This window comes from Durio zibethinus, chromosome 23, assembly GCF_047325235.1.
Source record: "Durio zibethinus cultivar Kanyao isolate XHJ-2024 chromosome 23, ASM4732523v1, whole genome shotgun sequence".
Lineage (NCBI taxonomy): Eukaryota > Viridiplantae > Streptophyta > Magnoliopsida > Malvales > Malvaceae > Durio > Durio zibethinus.
The window spans coordinates 1,865,424-1,882,566 of NC_143184.1; the positions used below are offsets into that span (position 1 = coordinate 1,865,424).

General features: G+C 27.4%; 1 protein-coding gene across 1 annotated transcript; it reads right to left on the reverse strand.

Moving 5' to 3' along the window:
• Positions 1-14,363: 14,363 nt before the first annotated feature.
• LOC111313025 (protein DETOXIFICATION 34-like) lies at positions 14,364-16,756 on the reverse strand. The gene is made up of 6 exons (XM_022913776.2): positions 16,002-16,756; positions 15,851-15,907; positions 15,491-15,729; positions 15,276-15,394; positions 14,880-14,966; positions 14,364-14,591 (listed from the first exon to the last, which is right to left on the reverse strand). The coding sequence occupies exons 1-6, from the start codon at positions 16,676-16,678 to the stop codon at positions 14,514-14,516; spliced, it is 1,257 nt and encodes a 418-aa protein (XP_022769511.2). The 5' UTR covers positions 16,679-16,756; the 3' UTR covers positions 14,364-14,513.
• Positions 16,757-17,143: the final 387 nt, after the last annotated feature.

Sequence of the window (17,143 nt, forward strand, 5' to 3'; positions counted from 1 at the left end):
TGTTTGAGAATGAAGACATGCTAGTGACCCAACCTTTGAATGTCCCATATGTGGAAGCTACCGAAGAAAAATAAGAATATTCCTATCGATCTTTTGAACTGGTCAACTTTATGGGTGAAAGATTTAAAAATTAACATTTTTCAAAGATAGTGACGAGCCAAGTTATCAATAAGGGCTGATATCTAGGAATAAGACTGGATAAAAACTTCTAAGGAATAAAGAAACCCCAACAGTGATAAACAATAGCGAAAGGCTAGGCCTAAGCTACGAAGTAGTAGAATGAGAGATCAAGATAAGGCCAACAGGTAAAACAGTAAGACTAATGATTATCCCACACCTGTATAAGACTTTCAGACCTAGAGGATTCATGTACCCAGATGTAAAAAAAAGTATGAAAGAAGCTTTCATTCAATTAACCATCCATGCTATTGAAAATGAAATAAGGCTTAAGCAAAAAAGGTGGGTTTACCTTTGTTTGCCAGATTATGAGCTGAACAATTAGAGTGCCATTGAAATGCCTTTGACCTTTAAAACTAATTCAATGTAATTGTACATCCCAATAGTTATTGCCCAAGGCATTAAGGTGATCTTTCTTATTTGGATCATTTATCTTTTATGATTTTAATAAAAATTAGAAAGTATGCATTTTCATTAATTTCTTCTTGTGCTTTCATTTTTCTAATTTTTTCCAAACACATCTTGCCAACATATCCCATTTCATTCAATTTCAGGTTCATAAATAAACAAGAAGATAATTATGATAACAATCAAGGGGTTACTTTTGAGAATTCAATTAACACTGATGAACTTGACAATGAAGAGAATTTTGATGAATATGTTATACCTCCAGACCTAATGAGATTGATTAAATAAGAAAATAAGCCAATTAAACCTCATCAGAAGATAATTGACTTCGTGAATCTGAGATATGAAGAGAATAAGAAAGAGGTCAGAATTGGCACTTCACTTCCATCAGAAGACAGATAACGTTTAAAAAATCTACTTAAAGAATTTGAAGATGTGTTTGCTTAGTCTTACCAAGATATGTCATGGCTGAGTACGGAGATAGTAGAGCATAAACTACCACTAAAGCTAGAATATAAGCCAGTCCAATAAAAATTGAGGTGAATGAAACCCGAAATACTACTAAAGATAAAAAAAAAGGTGAAGAAGCAATTTAATGTAGGTTTCTTACAAGTGACTAAGTATCCAGAATGGGTAGCCAATATAGTACCAATTTCTAAGAAAGATAAAAAGGTATAAATATATGTAGACTATCGTGATTTGAATAGGGCTAACACAAAAGATAACTTTTTTTGTCTCATATCGACACACTGATAGAAAATACGATTAGGCATTTAATTTTCTCCTTTATGGATGGGTTCTCAAGGTATAATCAGATAAAAGTGGCTACAGATGATATGAAAAAAATTACTTTTGTAATCATGTGAGAAACTTTTTGTTACAAAATGATGCCTTTTGAGTTAAAGAATACTGAGGTAATATATCAAAGAGCCAAGGTGACGCTCTTCCATGATATGATACATAAAAAGATTGAGGTGTACGTGAATGATATGATTGTAAAATCTTGAGAAGGTGAAGATCATGTCACCATTCTCAAAAAACTATTTGAAAGGTTGAGAGAATTTTAACTCAAGCTAAACCCAGCCAAATGCACTTTTGAGGTAAGGTCAGAGAAGTTGCTAGGCTTCGTGATCAGTAAAAGAGGGATTGAAGTCGATTCAGACAAGATACAGACCATTCAAAATTTGTCACCTTCGAGTACACTAAAGGAAGTTCGAGGTTTTCTGAAAAATTGAATTATATTTCTCGATTCATCTCTCAGCTTACCTACAAATGTGATCCCATATTTAAGCTTTTCTATAAGAATAATCTTGAAAAATGAAATAAGAAATATCAAGTGGCTTTTGATAAAATTAAGCAATACTTGTCAAGTCCTCCCGTGTTGGTGCCACCTGTTCTAGAGAAACCCTTAATTTTATACCTAACAATGGACAAAAATTCAATGGGATGTGTGCTAGGGCAACAAGATGAGTATGATTGAAAAGAGAGAGCTATTTATTATCTAAGTAAAAAATTCACTGAATATGAGTCCAAGTATTCTTCTTTGAAAAAAATGTGTTGTGCATTAGCTTGGACTGCTAAAAGACTCAGATAATACATACTCTATCACACTATTTGGCTTATAGCCAAACTGGATCTAATCAAATACATCTTAGAGAAGCTTTTTTTGTCTGAAAGAATTGTTAGGTGGCAAGTAATGCTCTCAAAATATGATATCATATATGTAAGCTAAAAGGCAGTAAAATAAAGTGCTATAGTTGAGTTTCTTACAGATCATGCTACTGAAGAATATGAACTAATGAGACTGGAATTCTTCGGTGAAGATCTAATAACTATTTTCCAATTAGAGAAGGAGAAGCATGAAGAAAAATGTTGGAAGATGTATTTTAATAGAGCTGTCAATGCCTTGAAACATGAAATTGAGGTAATTCTAATCTCTTCAGAAGAACAATACTATCCTATAACAGCGAGGTTAAATTTTAATTACACAAATAACATCATTGAATATGAAGCATGTGTCATTGGTTTACAAGCTACTATAGATAGAAGAGTGAAAGCATTAAAAGTGTTCGAAAACTTAGCTCTAGTTATATATCAATTGAAAAGAGAATGAGAGATGACAGATTCAAAACTTATTTCATATCATAAGTATATTTTAGAGTTGATAAAGCAGTTTGAAGATATCCAATTTGACCATTTACCTCAAGAGAAGAATCTGATTGTCGATGCCTTGGTTACTCTAGCTGTAATGATTCAAATTAATGACAATACTGACATTCAACCCATCAGGCTAGATGTTAAAGATATATCAGCTCATTGCTCTAATGTAAAAGAAAATTAGGATGGGAAGCCCTGGTATTACGATATCTTACAGTATATTAAAGATCAACAATACCTAGTTCAAGCAACAGAGAATGATAAAAGGGTAATCTGAAGATTAGCTATAAGTTTTTTTCTGGATAGAGATATTTTGTACAAAAAAAACCATGATCAAGTATTACTGAGATACGTAAATAAGGTTGAAGCAAAAAAAATTATTGAAGAGGTGTATGATGAAATATGTGGGGCATATGCCAGTAGACATATGATGGTGAGACAGATCATAAGAGCATGATACTACTGGTTGAAAATAGAGAGTGATTGCATTGACTATGCTCGTAAATGCCATAAATACCATATATATGCTGATAAGATCTATGCTCTACCATCTGTTTTACATGTTTTGGTACCACCTTGGCCATTTTTAATGTGGGACATGGATGTCATTGATCCTATCATCCCAAAGGCTTTTAATGGGCATAGATTTATTTTTGTGATGATAGATTACTTCATGAAATGAATGAAAACAGCATCATTTGGGAGTGTGACTGTAAGTTCATAAAAAGAAAAATATTTTACAGATACGAACTTTTAGAGAGAATCATTTTAGATAATACCAAGAATCTAAATAGCAAAATTATACAAAAAATATATGCCTAGTATAGGATCAAGCATCACAATTCAACACCATACCATAAAAAAATGAATGGGACAGTTGAGGCGGTAAATAAAAATATAAAAAAAATTCTTGAAAAGATGATCGAGACCTATAAAGATTGGCATGAGAAGTTATCATTTGCACTGCATGCATATCGAACGTCAGTGCATACCTCTACTGGGGTAACTCTATTTTTTTTTGTTTATAAGATAGAAGTTATACTATCAATGAAGATAAAAATCTCATTTTTGAGGGTTTTGAAGGAAGTTAAACTAGAAGAGGCTGAATGGATTCAAGAGCGCTATGAGCAATTGAATCTCATTAAGGAAAAAAGATTGACAGCGTTATGCCATAGTTAGTTATATCAAAGAAGAATGATGAAGGCCCATGATAAAAAAGTTCAACCTCGTTGCTTTCAAGAAGGCGAGTTGGTTTTAAAAAAAAATCTTTCAAATCAACACGATAATAGAGGAAAATAGACTCTTAATTGAGAATGACCATATGTGGTGAAATGAGTTTTCTCGGGTGAAGCGTTAATACTGATTGAGATGGATGGAAATGATTTATCCCATCTTATAAATTATGATGCTATGAAGAAGTATTATGCTTTAAAAACAAGAAAAAATGAAAAAAAAATGAAAAAAAAAAGAATGAAAAATGAGAACTTAAGGCGAAAATCCTAAAAGGGCAGTTTGAGTCATAGGGGGTTTATCTAAGTTGAAAACCTGAAAATGCAGCTTAGATAAAGAGAATATAGCATCAAATTTACAAATTCATTGGCATGTAGGCTAGCAAATTTGGAGGAGCTCTAAGTTGTTAAGTGCATCAGATGATTGAGTTTTCAGAAGAACCTTGAGATGTGCTATCATGATTGTCCGATTGTTCATTTTTGGGCATTGTCTCCCTATGCCTATTTTTGTAATTCTTTCTTGGTTAAAGTTTGTCAATATTTTTGCTAATAAAAGACATTATATTTCACTCTTTGTGTGCCTCTTCTGTTGACTGTTTCCCGATCATTCTTATTCTTTTCTTCTTAATACCTTATAATGAAAGAAATGTGTAAATGCATTCTTACTTTTTGAGTTTGAAATAATTATTGATAAATGAATAATGACATGAAAGATTTCTACATTATATTGAAGAAGTCAAGAATGATAAAGGCAAATTTGAGATGTTTAGTTCCTGATAAAAACATTGAATTTGGAAAGAGACTGCCTACAAAAAGGATACGAGAATTAAATGAAAGAGATGATTAAGAGTTACGCTGACTTGGTTTTTGAAAAACAAAGGGTTCAGGGCACAAGAAAAAAGCTTGAAAAACTTAAGTACCATAATAAAATAAAAATTAATTAGCCAGCATTTGCATAGCATACATTGAATTTCGCATAGCATATACTGCATTCAAAAAAGTATAGTGCATAAATTCAAGAAGCAGGGGTATTCCAAGATCCCACATAAAGAAGACATATGTAAAGATTTTTTGATTTTTCAATTCTCATTCGAGAAAAAAGCTTGTGAGGTAAGTCTTTAATCCTTGGAAAAGGATATCTCTTGGCATCATGATCGATTTGTAAGATCTTTGGGCATAATCTCCTGAAATTCCTTTAAACATGATCTTTGACTCCTTTGGACATGATTGTTAATGAGCAATTTATTTTTTCAAAGTCGTTAAGCCTCTGTTTAGAGGAGCTTTATTTATTTTTTGAAAGTCGTGGAGTCTCTGATTAGAGGAGCTTTGTTTATTTTTCCAAAGTTATTGAGCCTCTGATTAAAGAATCTTTAGTTATTTTCCAAAGTTGTAAGCCTCTGATTAGATGAGCTTTGTTTATTTTTCTAAAGTCATTGAGCCTCTGTTTAAAGGAGCTTTGTTTATTTTTTCAAAGTCATTGAGCCTTTAATTAGAGAAGCTTTAGTTATTTTCTAAAGTTGTGAGCCTCTGATTATAAGAGTTTTATTTATTTTTTCAAAGTCGTTGAGCCTCTACTTAGAGGAACTTAATCAAAATTTCAACAAAAAAAAAACAAGAAAATAAAAAAAAAGAGTTGAGTGGAGCCTTGAATGAGTGTTTATGTCTTTGCACAATTCATGTTTCACAGAAAATGTGCAAAGAGGGGCAGCTGTAGACACTTAATTTGGTCCAGGCCTAGATCAATTAGGCTGATCCAAAAGGGTAAGCCCATTTGCATTTTTATTTTTATTTATTTATTTATTTATAAATGTATTTTTTAAATATATTTTATTATTATTATTCTTATTTATCAATTAATATATTTTTTTCTTTTATTATTTTTTTTTACTTTATCTTTTTCTTGATGAATTTTTTACTAGGATTAGGATCAAAAAAATTGAAGTTTATTTTGCCATGAATTTAGGGGCTGACAGAGGTGAGATTGGATTCAAAGATTGAATCCAAATCCCAGAGGGAATTGAGATTGATCAAAAACTCTTCTGATCAATTCCTATAAATAGGTGTCGAAACAGAACCCACAGGATAGGAAAAAACACAACAGAGAGAGGAAACATAAGCAAGATTGTGTTTAGAATTTTTTTAAAAAAATTTATGGAATTTTTTTTTCTGGAAAATTTTTGAAAATTTTCCAGAATCTGACGAAATTTTTCTACGAGTTTTTTGACCAACTTTGAAGATTCTGGCATCTTTTTCTAGATTTTGGTAGAACATTCAATCAGAAAATGGGATTGTTTAGAGAGAAAGTGAAGAAAATAAGGGAAAAGAGAGTAAAGGAAAAGGGAAATCTAAAGAAAAATCGAGTTTCAGCCTTATATACCCTCATAAAATGATGTCATTTTTTTGTTAGTAAACCCACAGGATCCACGCGTTTTGTCAAGATCCGACCCGACTCGTAGCGCACCCGATCTAGCTTTTCACTTCTCCGCCTAAGTTCAAGTCGAGCCAAACCATTTTTCTGTTGAGTCGCACATCCAAGCCATCATTCTTCCTAGAGTCGAGCCACATTAAACCTAGCCAAGCCGTTCCAAAGGTTTTTTTTCTTATTTAATATTATTATTATTTCTTTTATTTTTAATATTATTTATTATTATTATATTAGAATAATTTGGTATTCCTTATTTTATTTTTATTTTTATTTTATTTTATTTTTTAAAATGATTTTCTTAAAATAAAATTCTAAAAAAAATATTTTTGAGAAAAAGTTGAAAGTATCAATTTTTCTTGAAAATAATTTTCAAAATAATATTTTTGAGGAAAAGTTGAAAGTATCAATTTTTCTTAAAAATAAATTTTTTTAAAAAAATATTTTTAAGGAAAAGTTAAAAGTATCAATTTTTCTCGAAATTAAAGTTTCATAAAAACATTTGAGAAAAAGTTAAAAGTACCAATTTTCCTTAAAAAAAAAACGTTTTAAGGAAAAGTTGAAAGTATCAATTTTTCTTAAAATAGAAACTCTCAAATGCTTTTGAAGAAAAGTTAAAAGTATCAATTTTTCTTGAACAAAAGTAATGAGTTTTTAAAGAGGAAATGATTTATATCTAAAGCTGAATCATTATTCATTTTTTCTATTTTATTTATTTTCCTTTTTGAATTTTTTTTAATGTTAAATAATCCGACGATAGAGCCTCTGCAACTGAAATAGTAGTTTCTTTGCATACTCTTGAGGTGAGAAAATTTTTTCAATTTTTTGCTAAAAGTATTAGAGTTAATTGAGAATAATTTTCAATCATTAATTACTTGGTAAATTTTTAAAGCTTATTGGATAACATAAAATTAAGTTGGTACCAGCTTTCGATGGACGTTGTGATGGTGCTATAACCTTTCTCACATGTAACCATACTCCCGAACCCTGTTCTGGTTAGTAGACCTAAACCTATTCTTTTAAAGACCCTTAGGCTTAAGTGTTCCTTAAAATAATAGATTTTTTCGGTAACCAATTGCACCTAGATAAAAAAGATCGGTGACGACTTCTCAAATCATTGTCAGCGATGGATCCCAAAATCTAAACGTTATGACAATAAATAAAAGCCATTGATATCATATCATATTATATATTATATATAATATTATATTACAACATACATAAAAACTTGATAAAATTTGCTTACGCAAACACTTAGATGGATAACCTATATTATTAACATATCATATTATATATTTATAAATAAAAGCCATTGATATCATATCATATTATATATTATATATTATATTATATTACAACATACATAAAAACTTGATAAAATTTGCTTACGCGAACACTTAGATGGATAACTTATATTATTAACATGTATGATTGTTTTAAATAATTTTATTATATCAATTATGTAATTTTTAAAGTTTTAAACTTTATATTTATCTAAATCTTTTAAAGTACATAAGTTTTATCTTAATTTAAACATGAAAAAAACATATCTCGTACCTCACATTTATCCATGTATATGAAATACAAAATTTAAATAAATTTCAAAAGTTAAATCACTAAATCTTATAAATCATAAAAAATATACACATAAAAACCAAATAAGATTTGTTTATGTAGACGCTTAGATGGATAACTTATATTATTGAAATGTAATATAATTTTAAATAATTTTATTCTATCAATTATTCAATTTTTAAAAATTTAAAATTTTACATTTTTTCAAGTATTTCAAAGTATATAAGTTTTATCTTAATTTAAACATGAAAAACATATCACATACCTCACTTTTACCCATGTATATAAAATACAAAATTTAAATAGTTTTTAAATATTAAATCACTAAATCTTAGAAACCATAAAAAAATATACATAGTCTTTATCAATATTCACATAAATTTAAATAAGTTTGTGATTAAATCATTGTTATTTATCACTTTTTTTGTCTTTATTTTTCTATGATTTAAAGTAAAAGAAAATTATATTTTATCTTAATTTAAAATTACACACATATCTAAATTTAAAATTACACTAAATTCTTTTATCTTAATTTAAAAATAAATTTGGATAAACTAAATTTTTTAAAAATTAAAAAAATTTAAAATTAAATAATTATCAAATATATATTTATAATTTTTTCTCGCAATCAATATTTTATTCTTTATAAAAGATAAAGTAATCAGATTTTCGTCACAAAAATTTGGCATTATAAAGTTTCAAAATCAAATATAAGAAAGTCTTTTAAGATATATGAAATATGTAAATTTTAGTTCTCTTACTAAAATAATATATATATATATATATTTAAGAGTATATGTAATTCTGAATAAGAAATTGACTTTCTCATTAAGATTTGTATGTAATTTTACTTTCATAATTCAAAACTTTTATAATACTTATTTTGCTTCTTTTATAATAATTTATAAATAGATAATTTTTATAATTTTAAATTACAAATTATAGATGATTACGATAATTTTTATTCATTTATATATATAATATATAAATTAATATAAATAAAATTTTAAATTACAAAAAATATAATGAAAAATTTCGTGCATGACATGGGTAAAAAAATTAGTTAGTTTATATTTATAATTAAAAAATTAGTTGATATACTGACAGTAAAATTTTTTAACTCTACAAGTTGAATTTAAATGATAACACATATCTTTATATATTTAAAATTTTTAATTAAAAAAAGAAGGCATTTGTTATCATCCTAACCCCACTTATATAATTAAAAAATTTTATTATCAATGTATTAAATAATTTCTCATTATAGTTAATATCAATTATTATTCTAGTAAGAAATAAACCGACAACAATCGTGTTTGGATTTGAATAAAAACTTTTACCCACTTAAAATAGATTAAGCTTGTGAGTTGGACTGAACCACTTTATACATGAACTATTTTAGTATAGTTTTTGATGTCATTGACTCATTTAAATGCTTTTATAAAAAATGTATACATATGAAAAAATATTTAAATAAATAATTTTTTTATTAAATTGAATTCGAATTTGAAAAATCATATCCAAGTGTATGAGCTTAATGGCCCACTGGACCTATAGATATGTTTATTTGCCATCAATGATCCATATATACAAAAAAAAATTATCAATTTAAGTCTAGTTTCACGATACTTATGTTACATTAAGAAAGTTATTAAATTTAGAGGAATAATGTATTTTCTGCATATAAATATAAGGTAAGTAACTATAATTTGTGGGGTCAGGTGGGTCCAATAGTAGTTCAGGAAATTAAAAAATATATATATCAAATGGTTCATTCTACCTTTTTGTGGTTGATGAAATATGCCTTGGAAAAAAAATTAATTACTTATAATGATTTTTCATTTTATTGTAAAAAGTGTGATTTCCAATAACCTTTAACAAATATTATGAAAATTTCCAAAATCAAATGGGTAAGACATTGTTTTTTTATTCCTTCCAATTAGGGACGTTCGCAGAGTTTTTTATTTGGGCTTGAAAATACATATTCTAGCTTGCTAATAATTTTGGGAATTTTATATGTTATATACAAAGTAACAATATTAATAATAAGATGAAGAAGAGTTATTTGATATGTTTGTTAAAATAATTTTTCATATTGATGCAGCTCTTAAAATTTTTATTCAAAATTGGTTTGAAAGTTCTATCAAGTTTTTTTTTTTTTAAATTTTCGAGTGTTCGGTAGTCATTTTGAGTCTTAATAATTCTGAAATCGAATCGAATTGGATTCTATAAGGGATAAGCTCTCTCAAAACTTTTTTTTTTTTTTTACAATACTCAAAAGTAAGACTTTATTTAAAGAGAATCGAACTCATTATCATTCAGACCAACAAAAGTTAGTCAAACCTTTTTATTATTATCACCTTTTTATTATTATCTTAAACTCAACTCAATATATATTTATTGTACATGATCAGCATAGCCCATATGAAAAAGGGAAAATGTTAGTGATTCCAAATTAAGAGTTTTATATTTTCCTAAAAGCTCCTTAATTATTAAATTAAGAAACTGATGACAACTCAATATTTTAAAATAAGGTGTTCAAACTTGAAAGTTTCTTAGATTTTTGGATTTATACACTTATAAATATTTAAACTCTCAAATATTAAGAATTTATTTAAGTTTGTGGATTGTAATTTATTTTATGGTTAATATATAATTTGACACTTAAATTATATTTATTTTAAGGATTTGATACTTATAAAAAATATTTATGATTAGGTTTATTAATTTTTTATTTTGTCAAACATTTTACATAATCAACTATTACCATTAATCAAAATGTAGGTGTGATAAATATTGACTAATAAAATGTATCACGATTGATGATATTAATGATTGCTTTTGAAAACATCTGCTTGTCACTATTAATAGAATTAATGTGCGAGACAAAACATTTGACAAAAATAAAATATGGGTACCTAATCACTAAATCGTAAAAAATGATATAGTTCAAGATCTAAATAATATATTAATCTTATATTGACATGTAGGATAGTTTTAAATAATTTTATTCTTCAATTATTCAATTTTTAAAAATTTAAAAACTTACAGTTATTTTAGTCTTTCAAAGTACATAAATTTTATCTTAATTTAAACATGAAAAAACATATAACATACCTCGCTTTTATCCATGTATATTAAATATAAATTTTAAATTATTTTTAAAGATTAAATCATTAAATCTTAGAAACCATAAAAAAAATACAGTCTATATCAATATTCACATAAATTTAAATAAGTTTGTGGTTAAATTATTGTTATTTATCAAATTTTTTGCTATTATTTTTGTATGATTTAAAATAAAAAATATATTTTATTTTAATTTAAAATTACACACATATCTAAATTTAAAATTATACTAACTTATTTTATCTTAATTTTAAAATTAAATAATTATCAAATATATATTTATAATTTTTTTCTCACAATCAATATTTTATTCTTTATAAAAGATAGAGTAATTAGATTTTTGCCACAAAATTTTGGCATGATAAAGTTTTAAAATCAAATATAAGAAAGTATTTTAGGATATATTACATATGTAAATCTTAGTTTTCGTACTAAAATAATATATATTTTAAGAGTATATGTGACTATGAATAAGAAATCGACTTTCTCTTTGAGATTTGTATGTAATTTTATTTTCATAATTCAAAACTTTCATAATATTTATTTTGATTTTTTCATAATAATTTATAAATAGACTGTTTCTATAATTTTAAATTACAATTTATAAATGATTACAAATATATTTGTTTATATACATAAAATATAAAAATTAATATAAATTAAAATTTTAAATTATAAAAAATATAATGAAAAATACCATGCATGACACATGTAAAAAAAAACTAGCTAGTTATATATTTATAATTAAAAAATTATTTGATATATTGACAGTAAAGTTTTTTAATTCTATAAGCGAGATCAAAATAATAACACATGTAATTTATATATTTAAAAAAAATTAATTTAAAAAACAAATGGACATTTGTTATTATTTAACTCCACTTATATAACTAAAAAATTTTATTGTCAATATATCAAATAATTTCTCATTATAGTTAATATTAATTATTATTCTACTAAGAAATAAACCAACAACAATCCTATTTGGATTTGAATAAAAATTTTTACCCACTTAAAATAGATTAGGTCTGTGAGTTGGACTGAACCACTTTATTCATGAATTGTTTTTGTATAGTTTTGGATGTTATTGACTAATTTAAATGCTTCTAAAAAAATGTATACATATGAAAAATTTTAAAAATAAATAATTTTTTTATTAAATTGAATTTGAAATTGAAAAATCATATCCAAACGTCTGAGTTTAATGGCCCATTGGACCCATAGATATGTTTATTTGTCATCAATGATCCATATATACAAAAAAAAAAAATTATCAATTTAAGTTCAATTTATATAACACTTATGTTACATCGAGAAAGTTATTAAATTTTGAGGTATAATGTCTTTTCGGAAAATAAATATAAGGTAAGTTACTATAATTTGTGGGTTCGGATGGGTCCAATAGTAGTTCAGGAAATAAAAATAATAAAAAAAAAAAACCTATCAAATGGTTCATTCGACCTTTTTATGGTCGATGAAATATGTCTTGAAAAAAAAAAAATACTTATAATGATTTTCCATTTTATTGTAAAAAAGTGTGATTTCCAATAACCTTTAACAAATATTATGAAATTTTCCAAAATTAAATGGGTAAGACATTGTTTTTTTTTTTTCTCCTTCCAATTAGGGATGTTCGCAAAGTTTTTTATTTGGGCTTGAAAATCCATATTCTAGCTTGTTAATAATTTTGGGTATTTTATATGCTATACACAAAAGTAACAATATTAATAATAAGATGAAGAAGAGTTATTTGATATGTTTATTAAAATAATTTTTCATATTGATGCAGCTCTTAAAATTTTTTATTTAAAACTGGTTTGAAATTCTATCAAGCTTTTTTATTTTTTTTGTTTGAGATCTTTTGATGTTCGATAATCATTTTGAATCTCGATTATTTTAAAATCAAGTCAAGTTAAACCTTATAAAATGGGTAAATTCTCTCGAAACATATTTTTTTCATTTACAATATTCAAAATCGAATATTTATTTAAAAAAAAATTAAATTTATTATCACTCAAACCAATAAACGTTGATTAAGCTTTTTTATTATTATCTTAAACTCAACTCAATATATATATTTTTTGCACATGATCAACATAGCCCGTATGAAAAAGGGAAAGGTTAGTGATTCAAAATTAAAATTTTTATATTTTCTTAAAAGCTCCTTAATTATTAAATTAAAAAACTGAGGACAACTCAATATCTTAAAATAAGGTGTTCAAACTTGAAAGTTTATTAGACCTTCAGATTTATACACTTATAAACATTTCAACTCTCAAATATTAAGAATTTATTTAAAATCGTGGATTGTAATATATTTTAGGGTTAATATGTAAGTTGATACTTAAATTATATTATTTTAAGGATTTAATACTTATAAAAATATTTATGATTAGGTATATGAATTTTTTATTTTGTCAAACATTTTACATAATCAACTATTACCATTAATTAAAACGTTGATGTGATAAATATTAACCAATAAAATATATCACGTTTCATGATATTAATGATTGTTTTTTGGATACATCTACTTGTTATTATTAATAGAATTAATGTGCGAGTCAAAACATTTGACAAAAATGAAATATGGGTACCTAATTACTAAGGTGATATAGCTCAAGATCTAAATAATATATTAATCTTATATTTTATTAAAAAATATTATATATTTGTACTATTTATAAGTTTATTGTTACGAATTAAATGGTATTAACTCAATTAAATAAGATAAAAAAAATCACATATCAGATAGTAAAATAAAATATTCATGGCTTTTAATTTTTTTTTTTGTGCATGCTTTCAAATTTTTATATAATATGTTTTAAAAAATACTTATTTTTCTTTAAAATACCCATTTTTCCTTAAAAATTTACAAAAAAATTTATCTTCAAACAAAATTTTTTCATTTTTTTTCTTCCACCCATAGAGTGAGTGTACATATTTCCAGATTAAAACAAAAAGAAGGGTCATAGATTTGAACTTTACTACAAAAGGTCAAAAAGGGCGAGCCTTTCATAATTCATTCACAAATTCCCAAATAAAATTAGAACTAGAATTCAACACCAATAAATTTATAAATGTCCAGGGCTCAAAACAAAATTACAGAAAGACGTAACCAGGGTCCAACATGCAATTCATCAAAAGATATCGGGGTTGAATATATAATATCAAAATCCACAGAGTGGCGGTGGGTCCCGCAAATTCTTTGAGGCGGTTCTTTATGAAATTTTGAACTTTGGTACGAAGACTGGTCATTATGGATTATGAATAAATGATGATTTTTTGTTTTAATTTATATTTTTAAATGAATTAAGGTAAAACAATTTTTACTTAGCTCTAAAACAAAGATAAAAAAAAATGTGAAACTAGGCATTTCTAAAAGTGTACAAAAATTGTCCAAATCAAGTCCAGGTTTACTTGGTAACATTAGATCCATGATCGTCGCCAAGCTCTCCTCCCCATTGTCGCATTCTTTCAGATGCCTGTTCGACCTGTAATAAACATTCTCAATGGTTAAAAAAAGGGAAATTTGATCAATCCTATTTTTAAATTTTATAAACTCATAAATTTCAGTATTAAAAAATGATATGAGAGTTAAAAAAATCCATAAAAAAATATTGTTAATAAAAATGGGTAATACAAAAAAATTTAAAATTATGATTTAACATAATTTTTTTGACATTTAATGTAATCGACTTTAAAATTATAAGATATAAGATTTAATTTATTGTTGTTGTATAAGCTCGTAAATGTCATTAATGTTTGCAAGAATGTCCCACCTCTGAGTTCCAGTTGGTTTTATAGATAATATACAAGAGGATTAATGTCTGCAAGAATGTCCCAAAAATCATGCCAACCCAAATTCCCTGCAGCAGTGAGACCCAATTAATGGTATTAGATAATAAAGGGGAAAAAAAGAAAAAAAAAAAGAAGAAATGTGGGTTATTTTCATGTTGATTTCTTCATTTGCAGCCTAAGTTTCAGCAATATTAAGCAGTTCATTATTCTCTAAGATCGATGTATAATATTATGTGAAAAATTTTATAATATCAAATAAATCGTTAACATTTTTTTTTATATAAAATAATTATAATCTAAAAACATAAAAAATGTCGAAATCAGATTAAAAAAAAAAAAAAAAAAAAAAAAACCAAACATAGAATATGATACTTCACCTCCACTCCTAATTTGATTGGATAACCAAGAACAAATCCAAGCGGGAGACCAATAATGTAATAACAGAACAAGTTTATGTAAGCTACCAAGGCTTGCCAACCTCCTCCGACAGCAACACCTGCAATGACGGTACACCATTATTTCAAAAATCCCATGCTTGGAAACTTTCAAATGCTCCAATTTGTTTTCCCTTGAAGTGGGGTCAATTGCTCACCTGAGATAACTGGCTGCACACTATTTAGCACCATGGTTATGCCAAGAAGATGAGCTAAACTAGCCACGGCCTTTTGCATCTCTTTACTATCTGTAAAGATGACAGCAAATTTGTTTCTAGTTGCCACGATAATGACTGCAGAAACTATTCCTATAAGAAGAGACTGTACAACCGTGACAAAGACAGAATATTTTGCGGCTCTAGGATGTCCTGATCCAAGCTCATTGGAGACTCTAACACTGAAAAAGCAACCAACATCAACATCAGTACTCCAAAGGGTAATAAAAAAAAACCCCAAAAAAGAAAAAAAAGAATCATAATAATACAGAAGAAAATTGACTTTCACCCCCTTTTGATTACCTTATAGCTGCGTTTATTCCTATAAATAACATGCCTTCCCAGCCGTTGATGTTCATGCTGAAACACTCAATTGGATTAAACTCAATTAAAAACCATGAAAAAAAAAAAAGGAGCAGAATAGAGAGATTCAGACTAGTGATTGTGATCTGACCAGATAGAAAGAGACCCAACTGCAATGATGGGATCTTCAAGGTGACCAGTGAGAACGATTATAGTCATGAAATACCAAATCTCTAAGCAAAGCATCACGGCTGAAGCTATAGAAAGTTTGACAAAACCCCAAAGATCCTTAAAGGCTACCCAAGACAATCCCTTCCAACCATCCTTGCACCAACCTACTATATAGATAACTTGAGCCATTGCAATCGTCCAAGCCGAGATGTCATAAGCCGCAGCAGCACCGACAGTGCCCCACTTGAACACATTAACAAAGAGATAAACTATCACAATATGTTCCATTAAGGCCACAAAACCTATCCAAGCTAAGACTCCAACCTTGCTCTGTGCCTGTAGGAACTTTTGGGTTGGAAAATTGATAGCTAACGAGAACATTTGCGGTATAACTTGCATGGTGAACTCTCCAGCAAGGTCTGCAATATCAGGCTCTTGTCCAAGGAGTTTTAGGATTGGTGTGGCATACAAGTAGAGAGGTAACAAGGCAAAGCAGGCTCCGAATAGGATTATCCATGATCGCTGCATGTATACACCAAGTAATTTTATTTGTCCTGCACCAAATGCCTGTCCACATAACGTCTCTAGTGCACTCGCCATTCCAAGCTGCAGTAAATTGAACAGTGTTAAGATTGATAGCCAAGAATCTTGCAACATTTGCTAAATTTGACAGCTTTTTCATTGAACGCAAGCACATTAATTTGCTTGCACCAAATAAATGAAGGAGGAAAAAAAAAACCCCTATTCTGTTAGAGAAGCTAACCATGAAGCCAAAAGAGAAATTTGCAACGACAGATAAAGCAATGGCAACAGCTGAAAGCTCGACATCTCCAATATGGCCAACGAAGATATTGGTGAACGAGTTAATTCCATAATTGCACCAAATATTGAATGCAATAGGAGTAGCAATTGCCCATAGCTTGGACGACTCAATAGAACATATTTTTTTTGCATCTGTAAAACTTTTTATAGGAGGATAATCTCCTTCATCACTAATTAAACTTGAAGGTGCAGGGTGGAGTTCGACAGCTTCCAAGGAGGAGGCCAATGGTGGTGATGTACTGTCCAGTTTGTTCTCCATAAGTTGCTTTGTAGGTGATGATTCAGCAGAGGATGGATTGA

Excerpts from the sequence above, each read along its gene's own strand:
- LOC111313025 (XM_022913776.2), bottom strand. The coding sequence starts at position 16,678 with ATGTTGCAAGATTCTTGGCTATCAATCTTAACACTGTTCAATTTACTG. Across the intron at positions 15,730-15,850 it reads GGAATAAACGCAGCTATAAG|TGTTAGAGTCTCCAATGAGC; the intron begins GTAATCAAAAGG and ends TTGCTTTTTCAG. Across the intron at positions 14,592-14,879 it reads AAACCAACTGGAACTCAGAG|GTCGAACAGGCATCTGAAAG; the intron begins GTGGGACATTCT and ends TGTTTATTACAG.